The 18,185-nt window shown below is 41.2% G+C and overlaps 1 protein-coding gene across 2 annotated transcripts in view; it reads left to right on the forward strand.

Annotated features, from left to right (window-relative positions):
• Window positions 1-2,127: 2,127 nt before the first annotated feature.
• FEZ2 (fasciculation and elongation protein zeta 2) overlaps window positions 2,128-18,185 on the forward strand; it is a 39,217-nt gene continuing 23,159 nt past the window's right edge. For both annotated transcript variants that reach the window (XM_031466838.2, XM_031466839.2), the window contains exons 1-5: window positions 2,128-2,401; window positions 6,470-6,578; window positions 12,678-12,794; window positions 14,733-14,874; window positions 15,911-16,179. In XM_031466838.2, coding sequence (XP_031322698.1) covers window positions 2,148-2,401; window positions 6,470-6,578; window positions 12,678-12,794; window positions 14,733-14,874; window positions 15,911-16,179 — 891 coding nt within the window. In that variant the 5' untranslated portion in view covers window positions 2,128-2,147. The remainder of the gene's footprint in view (window positions 2,402-6,469; window positions 6,579-12,677; window positions 12,795-14,732; window positions 14,875-15,910; window positions 16,180-18,185) is intronic.

Raw genomic sequence — 18,185 nt, forward strand, 5'->3', positions numbered from 1 at the left:
ATCCGAGTGGAATACAGTCCCCTGGATGTTCTGGAAGCTGCGGAGCAACTTGCAGCTCTCAGGTACCACGTGGGAAGAAAGGTGCAGGGAAGGCATGGAAGAGAAATGCTGCTATTTTATACTTTTACCTGGCTATACATTTTTTTTGTTGTTGTTGCCATTTAAACAGTTTTCTGAGGTTACTCTTTCATGTTTAGTCATTATTTAAAATCTACAAAAGCACCAATTAACATTTTATTCTATACTATAGCTTCTTTCTCATCTTACTGCTTTTCCCCCATAAAGTAGCACAGTTTTCTTGTAGGTACATTTTTGGGGAGGACTTTTATAGATTGTCAGTGCCAAGTTACTATCGGTGTGCTAATATAAATTAAGAAAAGTGATTCAGATCTTGTTTTGCAGTGGGCTATTCAAAATGTCTGGGCTGATTCCAGGTAATTTGCATTTAATTAAAAGTAAAAAGCCTCCTATGTGGAAAATTTGACTAAAATAAAATTCTGAGAACCACTAAAGCTAACCCAATAGCAATTTATTTGCAAGCATATGAAAAATTTGACAGTGTTACATTTGAGTCCTAAGAATAATTTTAATTTCTACTAACATATAAACACATCACACTGGTAAGTGGAGATACACGTCAAGAAAAAACTTTTCTTTTGCCTTCGCTATGTACATAATTGGGAGATTCTGAATCAATTCCATAGTTTCTCATGACTTTGTGTGTGTAGCCCAATACCTAGAGAAAAATAGATCTTTGATATTTTAGAGCATCACGTTTGAGTAACATTCAGATAAGTGAATGTCAGCTGAGCAAGAATGTTTTCTCATCAACCCAAAAGCTGTCAACTATTGAGCAATTAGTTCTAGCTCTGGGCCAGGTAAAGCTCAACAGCTGCTCCCTTCATGGTTTCAAAGGAAATGGAAAGGTAATGATGTTGCCTTTAAAGTAATTCTCAACAGTTTTAGGCTCAGTTCATAGAAGTAGCTTCTTGTTAAACATGGAACAAATCATTGAAATATGAGACAAAATTCACTGGAAGAGTAAATAGGAAAATTTGATATTAACATCCTTGAGGATAGATTTCCATGCTATCAAGAGATGGACAAAGCATACTGGGAAAATCTTATTTTCTATTATTAACTTCATATTTCTTTTTCAAAATAGGAATTCATCTTTTATGACCCAACTATGTCCCAATTCCTAAATGAAGAATTTGATTACTACAGTCCAAAGATACTACTCCTGTCAACTCCTGGGTATTTGGTGCCTCTACATATTCACACCCCCTTAGAATCGTACTTCTTTTTACCTAATTTTTTTTTTATTGTGGCAAAATACAAGTAATGAAATTGGCATCTTAACCATATTTAAGTGTACAGTTTAGTGGTATGAATTCATATTCTTGAGCAACCATCGCTACCATCCATCTCCGGAACTCTTCACCTTGCAAAACAAACCCAATATACATTAAACAGTAACTCTACTTGAAATTGTACTTCTGTATTTGGTATAAACGATTTCCAGCTTTATCAGTCTAACTACATGGTAAGCCCCTTGTAGGGGACAGTCATGTATTAGTTACATAACATACACATTTGGTACTTACTGTCAGGCCCTGTTCCAAGTGCTTTGCAAATATTAACTGTCATCCTTTTATGTTATGGAGGGTCTAGGATGTGCTTTGCACGTGGGAGACGTAAAATATTTGTGGAATGAATTTTGATACCACTTAAGCATTTCAAAGTGACTGGCTGTTCTGGTTGGAAAGTTACGAAAGGAGCAGGTTACTCTGGGGAAATGGCGTGGGGAATAACCCCACGTTGGGTGCAAGTATAAAAAAGTCCTTTATTTTATTCACACTTAGGCCAGGTTCCCACTAAGGAAAGCTAAGAGAAGCTGTTCCTGAATGATGTAGGAAATGACTCAACACAGTTAAGGTTTTCCCTTCCACCAGGACCCGCGGTCAACTGCGAAGATTCAGGAAAAGGAAGACGCTGAGGCTGGGAGGCCCAGGACAGGTCCTGGCTGCGTCTAGCGGGCTGGCGGGCGGGCGGGGTCTCGGCGGGGCGGGGCGGGGCGGGGCTCCGGGGCGGGGCCAGGCGGCGGGGCGGGGCCGGGGCGGGGCGCGCGCCTGCACCCGGCGGCGATGGCGGCGGACGGGGACTGGCAGGATTTCTATGAGTTCCAGGAGCCGGCCCGGAGCCTCCAGGACCAGGAGAACTGTAACGCGAGCCCCGAAGCCGGGGCAGGGCCGGGCGGGGGAGGCGACGGCTTCCCAGCGCTGGCCTGCAGCTTGGAGGAGAAGCTGAGCCTGTGTTTCCGCCCCTCGGGTCCGGCCGCTGAGCCCCCGAGGGCGGCCGTGCGGCCCATCACCGAGTGCAGCCTCCTGCAGGGGGACGAGTGAGTGCGGGCCCTGCCGGGAGCGGGCGGGAGCCTCCCCTGCCCCTCGTCCAGCCACTCGGTCCGCAGCCTTGGCGGGACTCCCGCCACAGACTCCTCCCCGCGCCCTCCTTCCTCCTCCATCAACTCCCTAGTCCCGCCCCTCCCTGTTCTCCCACCTCCTTGCTTGGGGCTTTCGGCCTCTGAGCGCCTGGTGATTTAAATCCCCTAGTCCCCTGCCCCCCATAAGCCCTTAAACCTCCTACTCCTTCCTCGAAAACCACCTCATGTTTGGTTTAGAGGGGAGTTTCCTTGTACAGAGCCCCGTAGTTAGAGATAGTACCTCCTCGGGCACATGTGTAGCCATTCATTCATTCAGCTAGCATTTATTAAGCTCCTGAAAAGTGCCAGAGGCTGCTTTGCTCTGGGAATACCGAGATGACTGGACATTACCCCTCTCAAGCAGAGCCAACCTAAGGAGGGAGCTAGATTTGTAAACAAACATTAGTATGGGTGTGACAAACGCCCTAATGGATATATGTGCAAAATATAGAAGATTTAAAAGGGCTTGTGTATGTTTGTCTGTGTGTGTAAGGAAAGACTTTGTAGAGAAAGAAATGTGAAAACTGTATCCTCATGGATGAGTGGGAGCTCGCCTAGCAGGTAAAGAAATGTCTAGTATCCTAGCTCAAGGATATAGCACATGCAAAGGTACTGAGAAGTTGAAGCAGCATTTATGCTACAGGAATTTATTGACTTTATCTGATAACCCAGGTAGAGTGCGAGCCCCCACAGAGGCAAAAACGAAAAGTTCTGGTTATAAATAGCAAGGATCTCCTAGTCTGGAGGGGAAACCAATGCATAAACAGGTGATTATTACAGAATCATCTAAGTGCAATGATAGGAAGTTCACAGGGATTTATGAGAGCTAGGGGAATGGAGGGACAGAATCTATTTAACCAGCCAGAACCCTAGTTATAATTTGGTTAAGTAAGGTTGTAATTATGTACCATGGTTTTACTCCAAAAAAAAAATACTAAGGAATGATAAGAGTGAGGGAATTTGAGAATATTGTAATGTAGGGGGAGAGGAGCCCTGGAGAGGCCAAGGGTGAAATTAATGGAGTAAATGCTGAGGTTGTGGGTTAGGGATGGGTTTTCGGGATATGGATGGGATAGAGCTTAGAGGTTAGGGAAGACTTCTTGAGAGATGGAGAAAGATCCATGGGCATAGAAAGGCTACTCACCTGATGGTCATTCTCTCTGAATCAGAAGATTTATCAAGAAGAGAGGGTTGGGAATGGGGAGCCTGTAAACATGGCTTAGCAGTGGTTTGGGCCCAGCTGTGCTTAGAGATCATATCTTTTCATTGGTACCTCTGTACAGTGTTCTGCCCAGACACACAAGGAAGAGTTTATGATGGGAAATTAATATACACAGATAGGCATGCAGTCAGTGGCAAAAGAATGACATTTTAAAACGTCTGTTCCCAAAGAGAAGGTAGTGTTATATGTGTATGTAGATGTATATACTTGGAATCACTAGACACAGGACATACCTTTTGACTTTAAAATTATATATTTGGGTTCATCAAGAGTAACTTCTCAAAGTAGATTAGTAGTTTGTAGACAAATAGTTAAGATTCCCTATTTTTGCTTCACCTGTACTGTCTGAACAGTAGTGTATCTTAGCCTTTGCTTAAATCTTAGGTTGATGTAAAACAAAAAAAAAATTTTGTTACTCTTGGTAATGGTTCTTAGTAGATGATATGTTGGTGGTAATGCATCTTGCTTGATTTGAGAATGCATGAGAAATCTTTTCTGAGCAGGGGCTGCTCACCACTCTCAGTGCCCCTTTCTGTTGCAGACATCTGCTCTCCATTGCTTGATAGAGTCCTTTCCTGATCCTTTCACTAGAGAGAGTTGAGAATTCTCTGCTTAGATAGTGCCTTGCCTTAGGGCACTTTATTTCACTTCTGAGTCCCAGTTTTAGTTTTGGTTAAATACAGATTGTGCTTATCTATGCTAAGGCTTTACTTGAGAAAGTTCTGGTGCAGGATTCAACGTCAGCAGAACTTTGACCTCCTTTGGAAAATTGCCATCCTGCTAGATGTTTGTGACTGGTTGTAGTACTTTATGATAAGGATAAAAGCAGGTCATATCTTGACTGGAGAATTCTAGAAATCTTTTCCTTAACTCTGCCCCACTTCCTTCTAGCCACAGTTGATCTGATCTTGGTGGAGATAGAGGGCTGTGAATTGTCCTTCACTTTCTTGGGAGATCAGATTCACCCCACAGCCACTTCTCTTACATGAACTCTTCCATTACACTTGTCCTTTTATTCTGGCCTCACTTAAGATGAAGTTAACAAGCAGGCAAAACAAACCTCAAACTCTGGACTGTCTTCACCTGCTGGAATATCCTACTTGAGTTCCTGATCAGGGTTAGGTATATTGTCAGTTACTCAGTATTTGAAAAATCTTTTACCCAGGAAGATGTGGGCCAGAAACCAAGCAAGTTTAGCAATCCAGAACTGTTGTATCCAGTTTGAGCACATTGGCATCAGAAGAGATGATGATTCCAGCAGAGAGGAGGAGAGAAATGAACCATGCATATGGGAGATTTGCTGGGTAAATGAGCCAGTTTTCTAGAGCTTTTTGGGTTCACTTTTTCACTGAGGCTAATGTGCATTCTGAAGCCAAATATCATTTTGGGATTTTATGTTTTTGGCATTTGTGGTCCCATTGCTGCTTCTCTTTAGCACCAAATCCCATTTCATTAAGTCAGTTTGTTGTTTCTCTATTTTAAAGCTTGCATTCTTATTTTTATGCCCCCATGGCCTTGTTTTTGTGTCCTCATGGCCTACACACTTGGAAAAAACCCCACCCAATTATTTAGTGGCTCATTCACAGCTAGGTATCTATTATAAATGTTAGGGTTTTTTGTTTCCTTTATGACATCTATGTGTATATGACATCTATGTATACATCTCTGGCCATTAAGTAGCTTATATATAGTATTGAACTTTCCTTATCCTAATTAAACTTCATCTCTCTATATTTCTAAACTTTTTTTTCATGCAGTGTCCAGTTTTCTTTAATACTGATTATTACTTTGGGACCAGAACTGAATTTTGGTCATGAAATTGGAGTCTGCTGTCCCTATTTTGGTGTGGTTTGGGATTTTCCTCAATATAACTCATTTGAATTAATGGTTAAAGTTATAGAGGTGGAAGGAACGTCTGTTATTCTTGTCCAAGCTGCTCGTTTTACAAAGTCCAGCTAATACCGACAGAGGTTAAGGGACATTGCCAGAGACTCATTGTTTGAATGGAGACAAGAGTCTGTTTTGTGAATTCCATTTTACCCTATTGTCTCGCGAAAATGCCGTTTGATAATCAGGAAGGGTAACTGCATTGGATATAACCTGTGCCTTTTATCATGAACTCCTTTTCTTTCCCTTTTCCTTTTACCTTAGTCTCAGCTTATTATATTATAAATTGGATATTAAACCTTAGTTTCTCATGGAGACTGAATTCTTTCTCCAGAAGGGAGAACAAACCTTTGGTTAGAAAGAGATTATTCACTCTATAAAATAGTCTATATGTTTGGAAGTTACAGAAGAAAAGTAAGTGTAAAGTACAGTCTATTTGCTACCTGTGTGGTTCTGGAAACATTACTTAACTTCCCTGTGCTTTATTTTTCTCATCTGTAAAGTGGGGATAATAATGGTTCTTCCTAATACTGTTTTGGGGCATTAAAAGAGTTAAAGTGTGTAAATTGCTCAGACTACATGTAAATTGCTTACCTAGTGCCTGGCACACAGTACAGTGGAAATGTTCGCTCTTGACTTCGGGAGAGTCTTCTCTTCTACTTCCCTTCCCCTCAGGACTTGTCAGCCCCATAATATGGTTTTCCTTTAGTTTTATTTAGGAAGGTTTACTTTGTTGATGTTATTCTGAGAAACAATAGGCTTCCTGGTTTTTTCTTTGCTTTGATATTTTTTGTTTTCTCTAACTGTAGTACTAGATATTTGTTTAATAAAAGACGTATAGAATGTTAACTTTCACTGACTGTAGTTTTCTTTTTAAGGATTTGGAATGCCCTGACAGATAATTATGGACATGTAATGCCTGTAGACTGGAAGTCTTCCCATACTAGGACCTTGCATTTGCTTACTCTGAACCTCTCAGAAAAAGGGGTAAGTTAGGAATTGTACTAATTGTTTCTGAGTAACTGATTCAGATAATGGAACTGAAAAGTAGCATTTCTGTTTAACCAAAGTTCTTTGAGTTGCTTATTTCCAAGCTTATGGCGATTGGAGTGGCCCTCTATTGCCATCTTGGCTCTGCTCCTGCTAACTTGCTAGTTCTTCCCTCCAGTTCTTCCCCGGCACACTCACTTTTTTATGTTTAGGTAAATTTTCATCACCTATGCATGAACAGCAATGATCAGCCGTTGTTTTCCAGCTTAAATAACATAATTTTGATGTGTTGAGAACACTGAGAACCCGTTTTTGATTTAATATATGGAGGGTACTGGAGTATCTACAGATTTAACTTTCTGGTGAATTTAATGACTTGCTGGACATGTTATCCCAAGACTGTGTATTCCTGTGAATATTGGGGAACCTTTAAAAGGCATTTCAATTCTTGGCTTTCTAATGTGTTCTTGGTTTACCATTGGAGGCTGCCAGGTATCTTAGGACTGTAAGTGAAGACACCTTGAGTGAGAAGTGTGAGCACATGTGATAGGACAGCAAGGGGGACAGAGGAGGGAAGAGAATTGCTTTAAGTGGAAAATCAGTGTTTAAAGCTGATGAGAAGTGTAGCCAGATGTAAATTTCAGGGCCCAACTATTTAAATTCTTCATCAAATAACAATGTAAACTCTTGCCAGATCTTTTGGCATGCTCTGCATTTCATTAAGTGTGTTTGTGTAATTACTGGGAATACAATGCAGTAGGGCTGTCAGTATTTTAAATAGTATTGTTAATATTTTGTGAAATGATTTTCTTAAATACATGATTCAGAGAAGCTTGCTATCGAATATTTTCTAGTAAAATAAAGGATTCTGACTATATTTTAGTATTCTAGTAGGTATAGCATTTTATTGTTTGTTCCAATTATTAATCCCTTTAAGCTGTTTTGCAGACTGACCTGACATACATTTAGGGAAAGGAATAAAAAAATACCTTATGATCTGTCTTCTGTTTATTTTGATCCTAGCTATCATTCTGGACTTGGTTTAAGTTTCCCTTCCTCTCTGAAGCTTCCTATTACTGTTTTAGCCTTTGCTGATCTCATGGAATTATATAATTTTAGAGTTGGAAGGGACTTTAAAGGACACTTAATCCAACCTCTTACTTGGGGGGAATCCCCACCTACACCATCTCTGACAGATGGTCATTTAGCCATGGCCTAAATCCCCACACGGAAGGAAAATGTACTCCTCTCTGTGGGAATCGGTTACACTTGTTGGGGTGTGAAAATCTTAAGGGACTTAAAATCTGTCCCACAGAATTTAGCCCTCTAGTGTCCTGGGTGCTGGTCCATAGCACTCTGTCCCTGTCTCAAATCATTATTGTATTCTCTTATTAATTATGTGTTTCTGGGTCTGTCATTAGATTGACTTCCTGGTAGGTACCTTTGTATTTGTCTTTATTAACTACCACTGTGCCTGGGACATAGTGAATACTAAGACTAGTGTTTGTTGAGTGAACAAGTGAATAATCTCATCAGTGAGGATGTAAGGCCAGAGATCATGGTGGAAAGTTTTTTTTTTTTTAATATTTTCTATATTTAACATAGTGCTGAATCTGCAATAGCCAATCAGTGAGTACTTTTTTGTTTGACATATTAAAAAATAGTACAGAAGAGATCCTTTCATAGTTTCAAAGAGAAATACGTTAACAGAGTGAATGGGACACTCTAATGCAGCTTCTTCAAATATTGTTCTTCGATTACCTCTTGGGACATCACTCCCTTTTTCTGCCTTTGACCGTTGTTTTCAGTGCCAGAGCAATGGTACAGCCAAGGGTAATGATTAGTAGTGACTTGGAGTTTAATACTAGTACTCTTTGTAAAAGCCTTACCTGGAAAACTCAGCGGATTAAAATGGACCCATGATCATCCAACATCTGTCTAACTTGACGCGACTACCCAGGTGATGAACGCAACTGAGAATGCTGTTCCTCAGGAATGGGTAGCGCATGCTAAATTCCTGAAGGACAAGTGCACAACAAGGAACTAAGTAAGAAGCAACCATGTTATTCTTTTTTTTTAAATTATCCAAACTAGCACACTTTATTAATAATTATGCCAAGATAATGGATGTAGACCAGGACTTTCCCAGTCAAACTGGGATGCATGGCCACCTATTTATAATAGTACGTTGTCTTCCAGTATGACAAGAAGTTCTTAAAAAAAAAGATTGATTACTCTACCAGGGATTTTACACATTCATTCCTGTGCCATCATGGTGGAGAGAAGCTGGGTAAAGACCTCACATCCTTTAATAGAATTAGTCACTTTCTCCTGAGGTGTTGAGACTAATTCTGATGAGCTCATCTATATTATTGGCAGCATTAATAACAGATTTGCCTCTATTGCAACCATGTTATTCTGTTAGGTAGCATGTAATTTTTTTTTTTTTTAACCTGGGGAAGTTATTTACCATTGCCAACTGTGTGCTCTATTTTTTCCATAGCTGGACTGAACTACCTTTTGGAAGCGTTCTTTAGATTATTCCAACTGTAAAACAGGGTCTATTTGAAATTGTTTGACACAGGGAGAAGAAATTTCTTTTGCATTAAGATGACTAAAACATTCAGGAACCCACAGTTCCCTAGATTTCAGATATTAATTTTTTTTCATTGATGTTTAAGATGGCACACTTTGGGTCTTTTCTAGAGGAAGGCGACTAGTACATTCCAAATTCTTACATGCGCACATTTTTTCCACTTGAGGCAGCTTCAGTTTCATAGCGGGAAACAGAACCACAGCTCTGTATCTCAGCCTGGCACAGGAAGGAGTGATGGGAATGCTTGGCAAAGAGCAGGCGTGTTGGTGCCGAGTGGGAGCGTGAATTATGACACCCGTGACAGCCAAGGTTAGTTTTCAAAGCCCGAAAGGGATTCCAGCCCTGAGCATATGCCATCTCTGTGGGGAATGGGCTTGGCTCCCTCTCTGGAAAAATGGTCTGGGATCATTATTTCTGTTGTCATGGAAATTTATTCTAATGGCTTATCGGTATCACTCATGTGTTTTGGCAATAGCTGCAAACCTGTTCTAAATCCAGTGCAGTTCTTGATCATGCTTATGTGATAGAAAGCTTCTAAATCACTTTCCCTTAGGAACATCTCCTGTGCCGTATTCTTCTCTGGCCATGAGTATTTCTTTGGGGACAGAGACTTTGTTTAATGTACCTTTATATCTTGAAGGGTAGAAACAGGAAGAAGATAATAACATTTTCTTTAAGAGTAATTTAAATTTTTTTTTTTTTTTTTTTGGTTAATGGGGAAGGTAATTAGGTTTATTTATTTGTTTTTAAGTGGAGATACTGGGGATTGAACCCAGGACCTCGTGTGTGCTAAGCACGCACACTACCACCGAGCTATACCCTCCCCTCTGTAAGAGTAATTTTAAAATTAAAACTTCATCTTGTCTATCAGGGGAGAAACCATATAAACTATGGTTCCCAAGTAACAGCACAGAATTGTGATTTTTGGGGGGTGTGGGAAGTTAAGGATCAGTGAGTATAGTTGTTAGGTTTACTCTACGTTATCCATACACCCTTCTGGTCGTATGGCGGCACTTTTCATCTCCACTTTTATAGTCTTGGAATCAAACATCCTCTCTCATCAAGAGCCAAGTCTCTTGGCTTTTCTCCTTTCTTATTAACAGGATAACTGTCTAGTTTAAAAAACTAAACTAAAGCTCTAGGACTTAACATGAAGAAGCAGCCTCTGCCCTACTTACCTTGTCATCCTTGGTTTCCACTCACCAGAGGCCAGCATCTTGAACTACTTCAGCTGTTTCTTCCAGCAGAGGACATGCTCCTGTCATTTTACTTGACTTTACCCTTAGGGTAATAATAGCCTTTCTGTGGTTGATTTAGGTTATCATTGGCTCACTAATTCAACCTCAGAGCCATAAAACTCATTTTAGTCAGTGAAACATGCTAGATAATCTATCGATCTCTCTTTTCTTTCTCTCTGTCTTGCTTTTCTTGATTTCTTCTGCAGTAATGGTTCTAATCTGAACTAGTTACTCTCTAGTTGAGCTTCACAGCCATCATTCTGGGAACTTCACATCACCATCATTACAAGAGTTCCTTTCACCTCTTCTTGTGTTAGATCCTATATCTGCTTCCTTTTTCATTTTCCTCCTGGTTTTAATGGAGCATATTCTGCAGTACCTTCCTGAAAAAGGGTGCATGAAAGGTAGACTTTGAGAACTTGAGTGTCTGAAAATGTCTTTATTCTCACCCCTCCCCTAATAGTTTAGCTGGATAAATGAATCTAGGGTACCATTTTTCGAAACATGGCAGTTACATTAATTTTCTGCTTCTGTTATTTGAATTCTCAACAGCAACATTTTGATTTCTGATCCTTTTAATGTGGTGGTTTCCTTTTCTCTCAAAGCTTTTAGGTTCCGCCCCCAACAGTGTTCTGAAATTTCATGATATGTCAAAGGCCGTGTGCAGGCCTTTTCCTAGCCTGATGGTGCAGTGAGAAAGGTGAGAAGGATGAGGAGGTGTGTCATGACGGTGGTGTAGTATGGCGTCGCAGTGTGTGGTCCAGATAGAGCCTGGGGTGCTGACGTGGCTCCTCTCCCAGCCTGATGTTAGGAGAGGCAGCACCCCAGCAGTTTTCTTTGCACTGCTCACCTGCAGGTGTCTTACTCTGTGGGCTGTGTTCACCATCAAACTTTGGACATGTGAGGAATGAGGGAAGCAGTAGGGACCTCCCTCTATCCAGTTGTATCTTCAGTTTCGTGTATATTCTCTGCACTGGTAAATAATTTTCCCAGGTCAAACATTATTTTTTAAATTATATACCATCTAATGGAAACATACAGTTGCTTCTTGCATAGTTCTTGTTGCCCATTTGTTCTTTGGGAACTCCACGTGTGCCACTCCTTCTGAGGAACAGAGTCTTAATATCAGTTCTGCTCATCGTCTGGATGGTCATGTCATGACAGATAGGTGTAGTATAGAAGACCACTTGTCCATTTTAATCTGCTGAGTTTTCCAGGGTAGGCCTTCACAGTTAGTAAACTCTAGGTCATTATTATGGGGGCTGTTAATGTTGGTTTGGGCAGGTTAAAGGACACCATGGTGTGGTGTGATGCCCCAGGGGTGGCAACAGCAAGCAGCCCTCTAGCAGCCTTGAAGAGAGGTAAAGAGAGGAAGAGGCCACCAGACCTGGAGAGAGTAGCAGTAGGGGAGAGGTCAGCTGGATAGGAGCTGCAGCCTTTGGAAATCTGGTAAAGGAGACGGCAGAGTAAATGCGCAGTCCTCACCCTCTCACCTTCCAGTCTCCTGCTAGCGTCTACCAGTGCTGTCAACCCAACTGGAAGCCAGAAGTCAAGGGCATCCTTTGATGTAGTTCATAAAGGTCAGCCTCCTGGGGCACCTACTAGGGAGGAAACTGCAGTGAGGCAAAGGGAAAATCTCCAGCATGGTTAGGTTTAAAGATATTTTTGGAGCCTAGAATTACTCTTCTTTTTGGAAGAAGAGGTAGATACTCACCTGGAAGGGCTAAGCAGGAGCCTTGTGGACGGGTCCCGTCTGGCCAGGGAGTTATTTATCTTTCACTCTGTTAGAAGTTAGTTTGTGAGTAATCAACTTTATGTTTTCTGTGGAATTTTAACATATACCAATCTTACTATTAGATCGTTAATTTAATAACATTTGCTGCTAAGCCTGCCTGTTCCCCACCCCCCCTCAGTCCCCATTTGCTGTAATTCCCTACAACTTACTAACAAACACCGTGTATCTTTGTACTTCTAGACACTCTTCCCCGTGGAGTAAACAGCTAAGTGTGTGTCTGTATTGGACAATAGGGGAGGCGTGCAGCACCTTAGCAATTTCACATTCATTCCACAGCCCTCTCATTTCTGTTTGAGATGACTATGCAGAGCACCTCACCCCCAGCCTGGTACAGAGCAACTGTTGTAACATCTCCACTTTAAAGCTCCCGGCAGAAGCATGCTTTCCTGTGCAGCCTCCTTCACCCAGACACTGACCATTGTGATCAGAATGTCCTGCTTTTCACCCTGGGTATTTTTTGTTTTTAGATGAGTGACAGCCTGCTCTTTGATACCTCGGATGACGAGGAGCTGAGAGAACAGCTGGATATGCACTCAATCATCGTCTCCTGTGTCAACGACGAGCCCCTCTTCACTGCAGACCAGGTACCGGGGAGAACCCATCAACGAAGGGAGGGAACCCTGAGCTAAGAAGCGATTTCTGATTGTGGCCCTAAGTGATGGGTTGTTGGAATTTACTTACCTTTTTCCTGCACTTTCGGGTTATATAGGCTTAACAACTAGCTCCTGAGGAAAGAAGAAAGTATATGTAATCTGAAGCAGATGGACTATGTTAGCTGGGAAGATTTTTTTCAATATATGCAATTTTCCAAGATAAGCAGTGTTAAAACAGTACAGTGGGTTACTAAAGGAGGGTTATTGCTTACACTGGAATCAGAAAAAAATACCATGAATTTTCTTCTTTCCTTAGATTTAGCCAGACATGGGCAAACTGTATCTTTACGTAAATTATCTAGTTTTTCTAAAACCTATGTGAAAAAGCATTAGCACTTATTAGAAGTCCATATTGTGCACCCCAGAGAGAAGTGAGCATTATTCCTGTGGAATGCTCTAATAATGTCAACCCTGTATTCATCTGAAACCAGTTGAGTCAGCATTCTCATTTTCTGAATACTCTTCCCACTTCTGCTGTATTGTCAAAATGTGGTGCGAGAACTTCTTCCTGAAATCAAGTGTTCCATGGCCGCTGGGACTGTCGAGTTCTACCACACTGTATTTTTAGGCTGGAAAGATGAGGTCAGTAAAGATACATATGGCAAGGTTGGGAGGAGTACGTTAAAAATGTGTCATTTTGATGCTCCTTAGTCATATTTGTGGTTGAGTAGTCCTAATGTTGGAAAGCACATGGTGCTTATAAAGCACGATAGTAAGTTAGAGGGCTGAGGGTGGTAGAGCCTGATTTTCCAGGGGAGGATGTGACCCTGGGCATTTGTCGCCTCCTCCGTAATCTGCCCAAAAGCCATAAGCTAACCCTGCTTTTAAGACTGAAACAGAGTCTGTAGCCTCTTTCAGTGTCTCATTTTCCTTTTTAAAATGCCTATTTTCGAAACTCTTCTTACTGGTTAACTCAGCCTCCACCCCTTCAAGTTTATGTCTGTTTTCACTTAGTACAAATGTTACACGTTAAGCTCGCTGATTCATATTGTATTTTTTTCTAATAGTTTTTTAAAAACTCTTAGGTCCAGAGTAATTTTTCTAGTTTTCCTTAAAATTTCACTGAGCTCTATATTCTTCTTAATTTTTGGAATCTGTAACCAGGCAAGAAACTGCTGTAAGATTTGAGCAACCCAGCATGTGACAGTAGATCATTGATTCAAAGGCAGATACGTTTCTAAAATTGTCCTGCTTTCATGCAGCTTTTTTTGTTTTAAGTTTCTACATATAAGGTCATTTTTTAATACCCATTTATCTCTCATTGAATTAATATATGAAATTCTTTGTCTGCTGTTGAAGGAAAATTTTGCTGCCATAGAGGTAGTATCTTGCTTTGCATATAAATTTTGTACACTGTTGTATTTTCTAAACTTTGTGTCAGTTTCATTGCGTAGCTTTAGACTGAGCACTTGCACGTGGTATATGGTAAACTTTCTGTCACCGACTTCTTTTTAAGTATAACTAGGATCTGGTTCTGGCATGTGTGAAGTAGCTTGTACATGCATTTGTGGCACCATTTCTCAGACATCACAAGAGCTGATAGGGTCTACTGAATCGGGATGGACCTGTTTTTTTGGTTTTTTTTGTTTTTTTTTTTGGTACCCCATGTGGGACATGAAGTGATGGACCTTTTACATCATGTTCTGTTTTATTTTGCATTTAGTTATGTTGTAAATTTTGGGGGGATACACCATGTGTACTCTTACAAATCAAACTAACGATGACTCAGAACACCCACGTGTGCACGCTGTTGGTTAATGGAGGATTTAGTGTACTTCTACTCTGGCTGCTTCCGATGAGGGCTGCTCTGCAGATGGATGTTTTCTCCTGTGTTCAACTTGATTAACAGTGGTTTGTGTATTTTGGAAGGTGATTGAAGAAATTGAAGAAATGATGCAGGAGTCACCAGACCCGGAAGACGATGAAACGCCCACCCAGTCAGATCGGCTTTCAATGCTTTCCCAGGAAATTCAGACTCTTAAGAGGTCTAGCACAAGCAGTTACGAAGAGAGTAAGAAACCTGACTCAGATCGGGGCTCTGTGTGCTCTCGTGTGCCGCACCCACGTAGCGGGACGGTCTCCAGGAGTCTTTGCCTCTCGCAGGCTGGGTTGCATGTCCCTCCCCCGCCTCTCACTAATACTGGGGCATAGCCAGGCGGGCCGTTGCTCAGGGGCCGCGTCATACTCACCTTTGCCTCCTTTGTCCGCCTGGGCGGCTGTAACAGTACCGCAGGCTGGGTGGCTTCCACCACGGAGATGTGTTTCCTCACAGTTCTCGAGGCTGGAAGTTCGAGATCAAAGTGTCAGCAGGTCTGATTTCTTCTGAGGCCTCTTCTCTGTCCTCACGTGGACTTTCTGTGTGTTCCTATCTCCTAATCTTATTTTTAAGGGCATTGGTTACATTGGATTAGGGCCCACCCTACCGGCTTCATTTTAACATAGTGATCTCTTTAAAGACACTGTCTCCAAATCCGGTCGTATTCTGAGGTGCTGGGAGTTAGGACATGAACGATGTCCTGTCTCGCGTAAAGGGAAGTGCTGAGGAAAAACTGAAATGCGGCTTCAGGGAATATTCTTCCCTTTCATCTGCCCAATCCTCAATAAAATTACACGTTGGGGGCATGTGTGATTAACCACGTACTTAGTGCAATTCTTTCAAATTGACTTCTCTCTACACAAGTGTCCCAGAATCCTGCTACGTTGCTTGCGATTTCTTGTCAGCAGGTGGTTTCTGAAGTCTCTGCTGTTGTTTGTTGTTGTTTTGCATGAGCCTTTTCAGTCTTGATTGAAGTACCATTTGTGGAATTACTGTTTTTTTGACAAGTGAAACATTTTGTTGTGCTTTTCTTCTCAGCCATTTGAGACGTAACGTTGCCCACCTACTTCTACTCAGACCTGCCCACCAGGAGTTTGAGGATTCTGAGAAGATCACAAAAAGTTTAATTGCTTAGAATATGATCTTTTGCTCTTTGGCATTGAACACCTCGTTGTGCTGCCTTGAAGCATTTTGGTCTTAGTGCCTGCTGTGCTCTGCTTTTTGGTTATAGGGGTGAAAAGGCTGTCAGTGTCGGAGTTAAATGAACTGCTGGAAGAAATAGAGACGGCCATCAAGGAGTACTCTGAAGAGCTGGTGCAGCAGCTGGCCCTGCGAGATGAACTGGAGTTTGAAAAGGAAGTGAAAAACAGCTTTATTTCTGTTCTCATTGAAGTGCAGAACAAGCAGAAAGAGCACAAAGAAACAGCCAAAAAGAAAAAGAAGCTCAAGAACGGCAGCTCTCAGAATGGGAAGAACGAGAGAAGTCACATGCCCGGCACAGTAAGTGATGTTTCGCAGGCAGCATGGCCTGGTGGCGTCAGCCTCCGTGGCCACCCCAGCAGCCACGGGCGGGGCCTGAGCATGCAGGAGCGGGAGGGACGGGGCTCTCACCAGAGAGCTGAAGGGATTCTGTTCAGGAATACCGCGGTGCTCTGCTCCTTCCCAAAGGGGTTTTCTTGGTGAGGGAAAAATGGGTAGCCGGATATTTCAATACCGAAATCTTTAGGAGGGAAGTAAGTGGAAAGAAGAGGGAGAATAAATGAGGATGTTTTAAAGAAAAGAAGCTCTAGCAGGTGACCATGTCAATACATCAAAATGTTAATAAGAGGTTATTTATGTCTTTATGTTTGGGTGGTGGCACATGAATGGTATGGTTCTTATTTTTGCATATCTCTTATGAGTTGTACAGTAAAAAATGGGATGCATTTAGACATAGCCGAACTGAGCTGAGCCTAAAAGCACAGGTTGACTTGTGAACAGTTTCCTCCTGACTTATCAGTGAAGTTGGAATATGAGGAAGTTAGAGGCAGTTATGTGACGTCCGCCATTTGGCCTAGTAGTTGGCAGACAAGAATATCACTGATTGGTGCAAACATTACTGATTGGTGAGAACAGTTTTAGAGTATGCGAATCCTTGACTCTTGGTACGAAGTTTTTTGGTTTCTGCTTTTCCTTTTTCTTAAGTGGTCCTGTTAATTTCACTTGATTCAACTTCATGAACGGTAACTGTTAAGTATATGAAATGCATTTCCTTATTGGGGTTACAGCGATTTCATTTTCCTTTGGTCAGTTGAGACCTTTTTGTTGCCACCTTTATCTTGTTTGTATGTGAGGAAGTGTTCGTTTTATTTTAGAGTTTAATGGCTGGGCAAAAGGATTCCTTTTTCTAAAGGGGAGTGTGCCTTTTAAATTCATGATACTGGTAACGTGGTCATGCAGATCACCACAAACGGGCTGTTACGGTTTGCAATCATAAATTCTGTCTTTGATTAATTTTTTTCTAATAATTTGATTTATTTTGTCTAAAGAATACTTTTATCAGAGAAATAGATACCTTTCATCAGACTCTGAAGGAACCCAGGAAAGAGAGCGCAGTTCTGGGCTGCTGAGTCACCAGTGAGAGTTAATACAAACAAAAAGAATCTCACCCTTTAGCCCGTTTATTATATTGTTTCTCGCCTATGAGTAAATGCACGTTTTCTTAGTGTTAATGTCCATTTGTACATAAAAAGGACAGTTTATAAACTGACTTCGCAAAAGTTGCCAGATATGTGGAACAAAATATTCCTCAGAAATGGCAGTACTGATGGAAAAGTGTTTAGTTACTTCTAGTGGCTACTCTTGAAAAAAAAAAAAAAAAAGAAAAACAAAAAACCAAAAAAAAAAAACTCACCAAAATATTCCAAAAACGAAAACACTTGTTTGAATACATAATCCTGGAAATTTTGCTTTAAAATTTTAGGGACAGTATTTTGTATCTCATATTTTTAAAAATTGTATCCTTAAAATTGCCCAATTGTGCAAGTGTGATGAAATAAAATGCTTAATTAAAAAGTCACAGCATGGTTAATAATTCTGCCTATCTGCTTTTAGGGATTACACATAAATCCTCCATTTATTTGTGTTAACACTTGGTTGAGGAAAATAAATGTATCCCTAGAGGCATTTAAAGCCTGCTTTTGTGACAACCACATGAAAAGGGTTAGAGTGGATTCATTTTGCATGGCATTTATGTGGAGAAATGGATTTGACAAGGCAACATTTAGGTCTTACTTGAACCTTTATTAGTCTTGAAATAGAGTCATAGGAATAGTAAAATTTTTTCCTCAATTTTGGACTCAAATTGCTTCTTGAGTCTTGATCTGCTGTTATGTCAAAACCTTTAATTAGGTTAGTAATGGCATCGCTAAACCTGTGATATTAGTTCCCTCCATCTTTCTGAAGCCTAAAATGATGGCAGAAGACCATCTCGTTTGTGACATAAGGAGCCTGAAACCTGTGATTCT

The sequence above is a fragment of the Camelus dromedarius genome, chromosome 15 (genome assembly GCF_036321535.1).
Source record: "Camelus dromedarius isolate mCamDro1 chromosome 15, mCamDro1.pat, whole genome shotgun sequence".
In the NCBI taxonomy this organism is placed as follows: Eukaryota; Metazoa; Chordata; class Mammalia; order Artiodactyla; family Camelidae; genus Camelus; species Camelus dromedarius.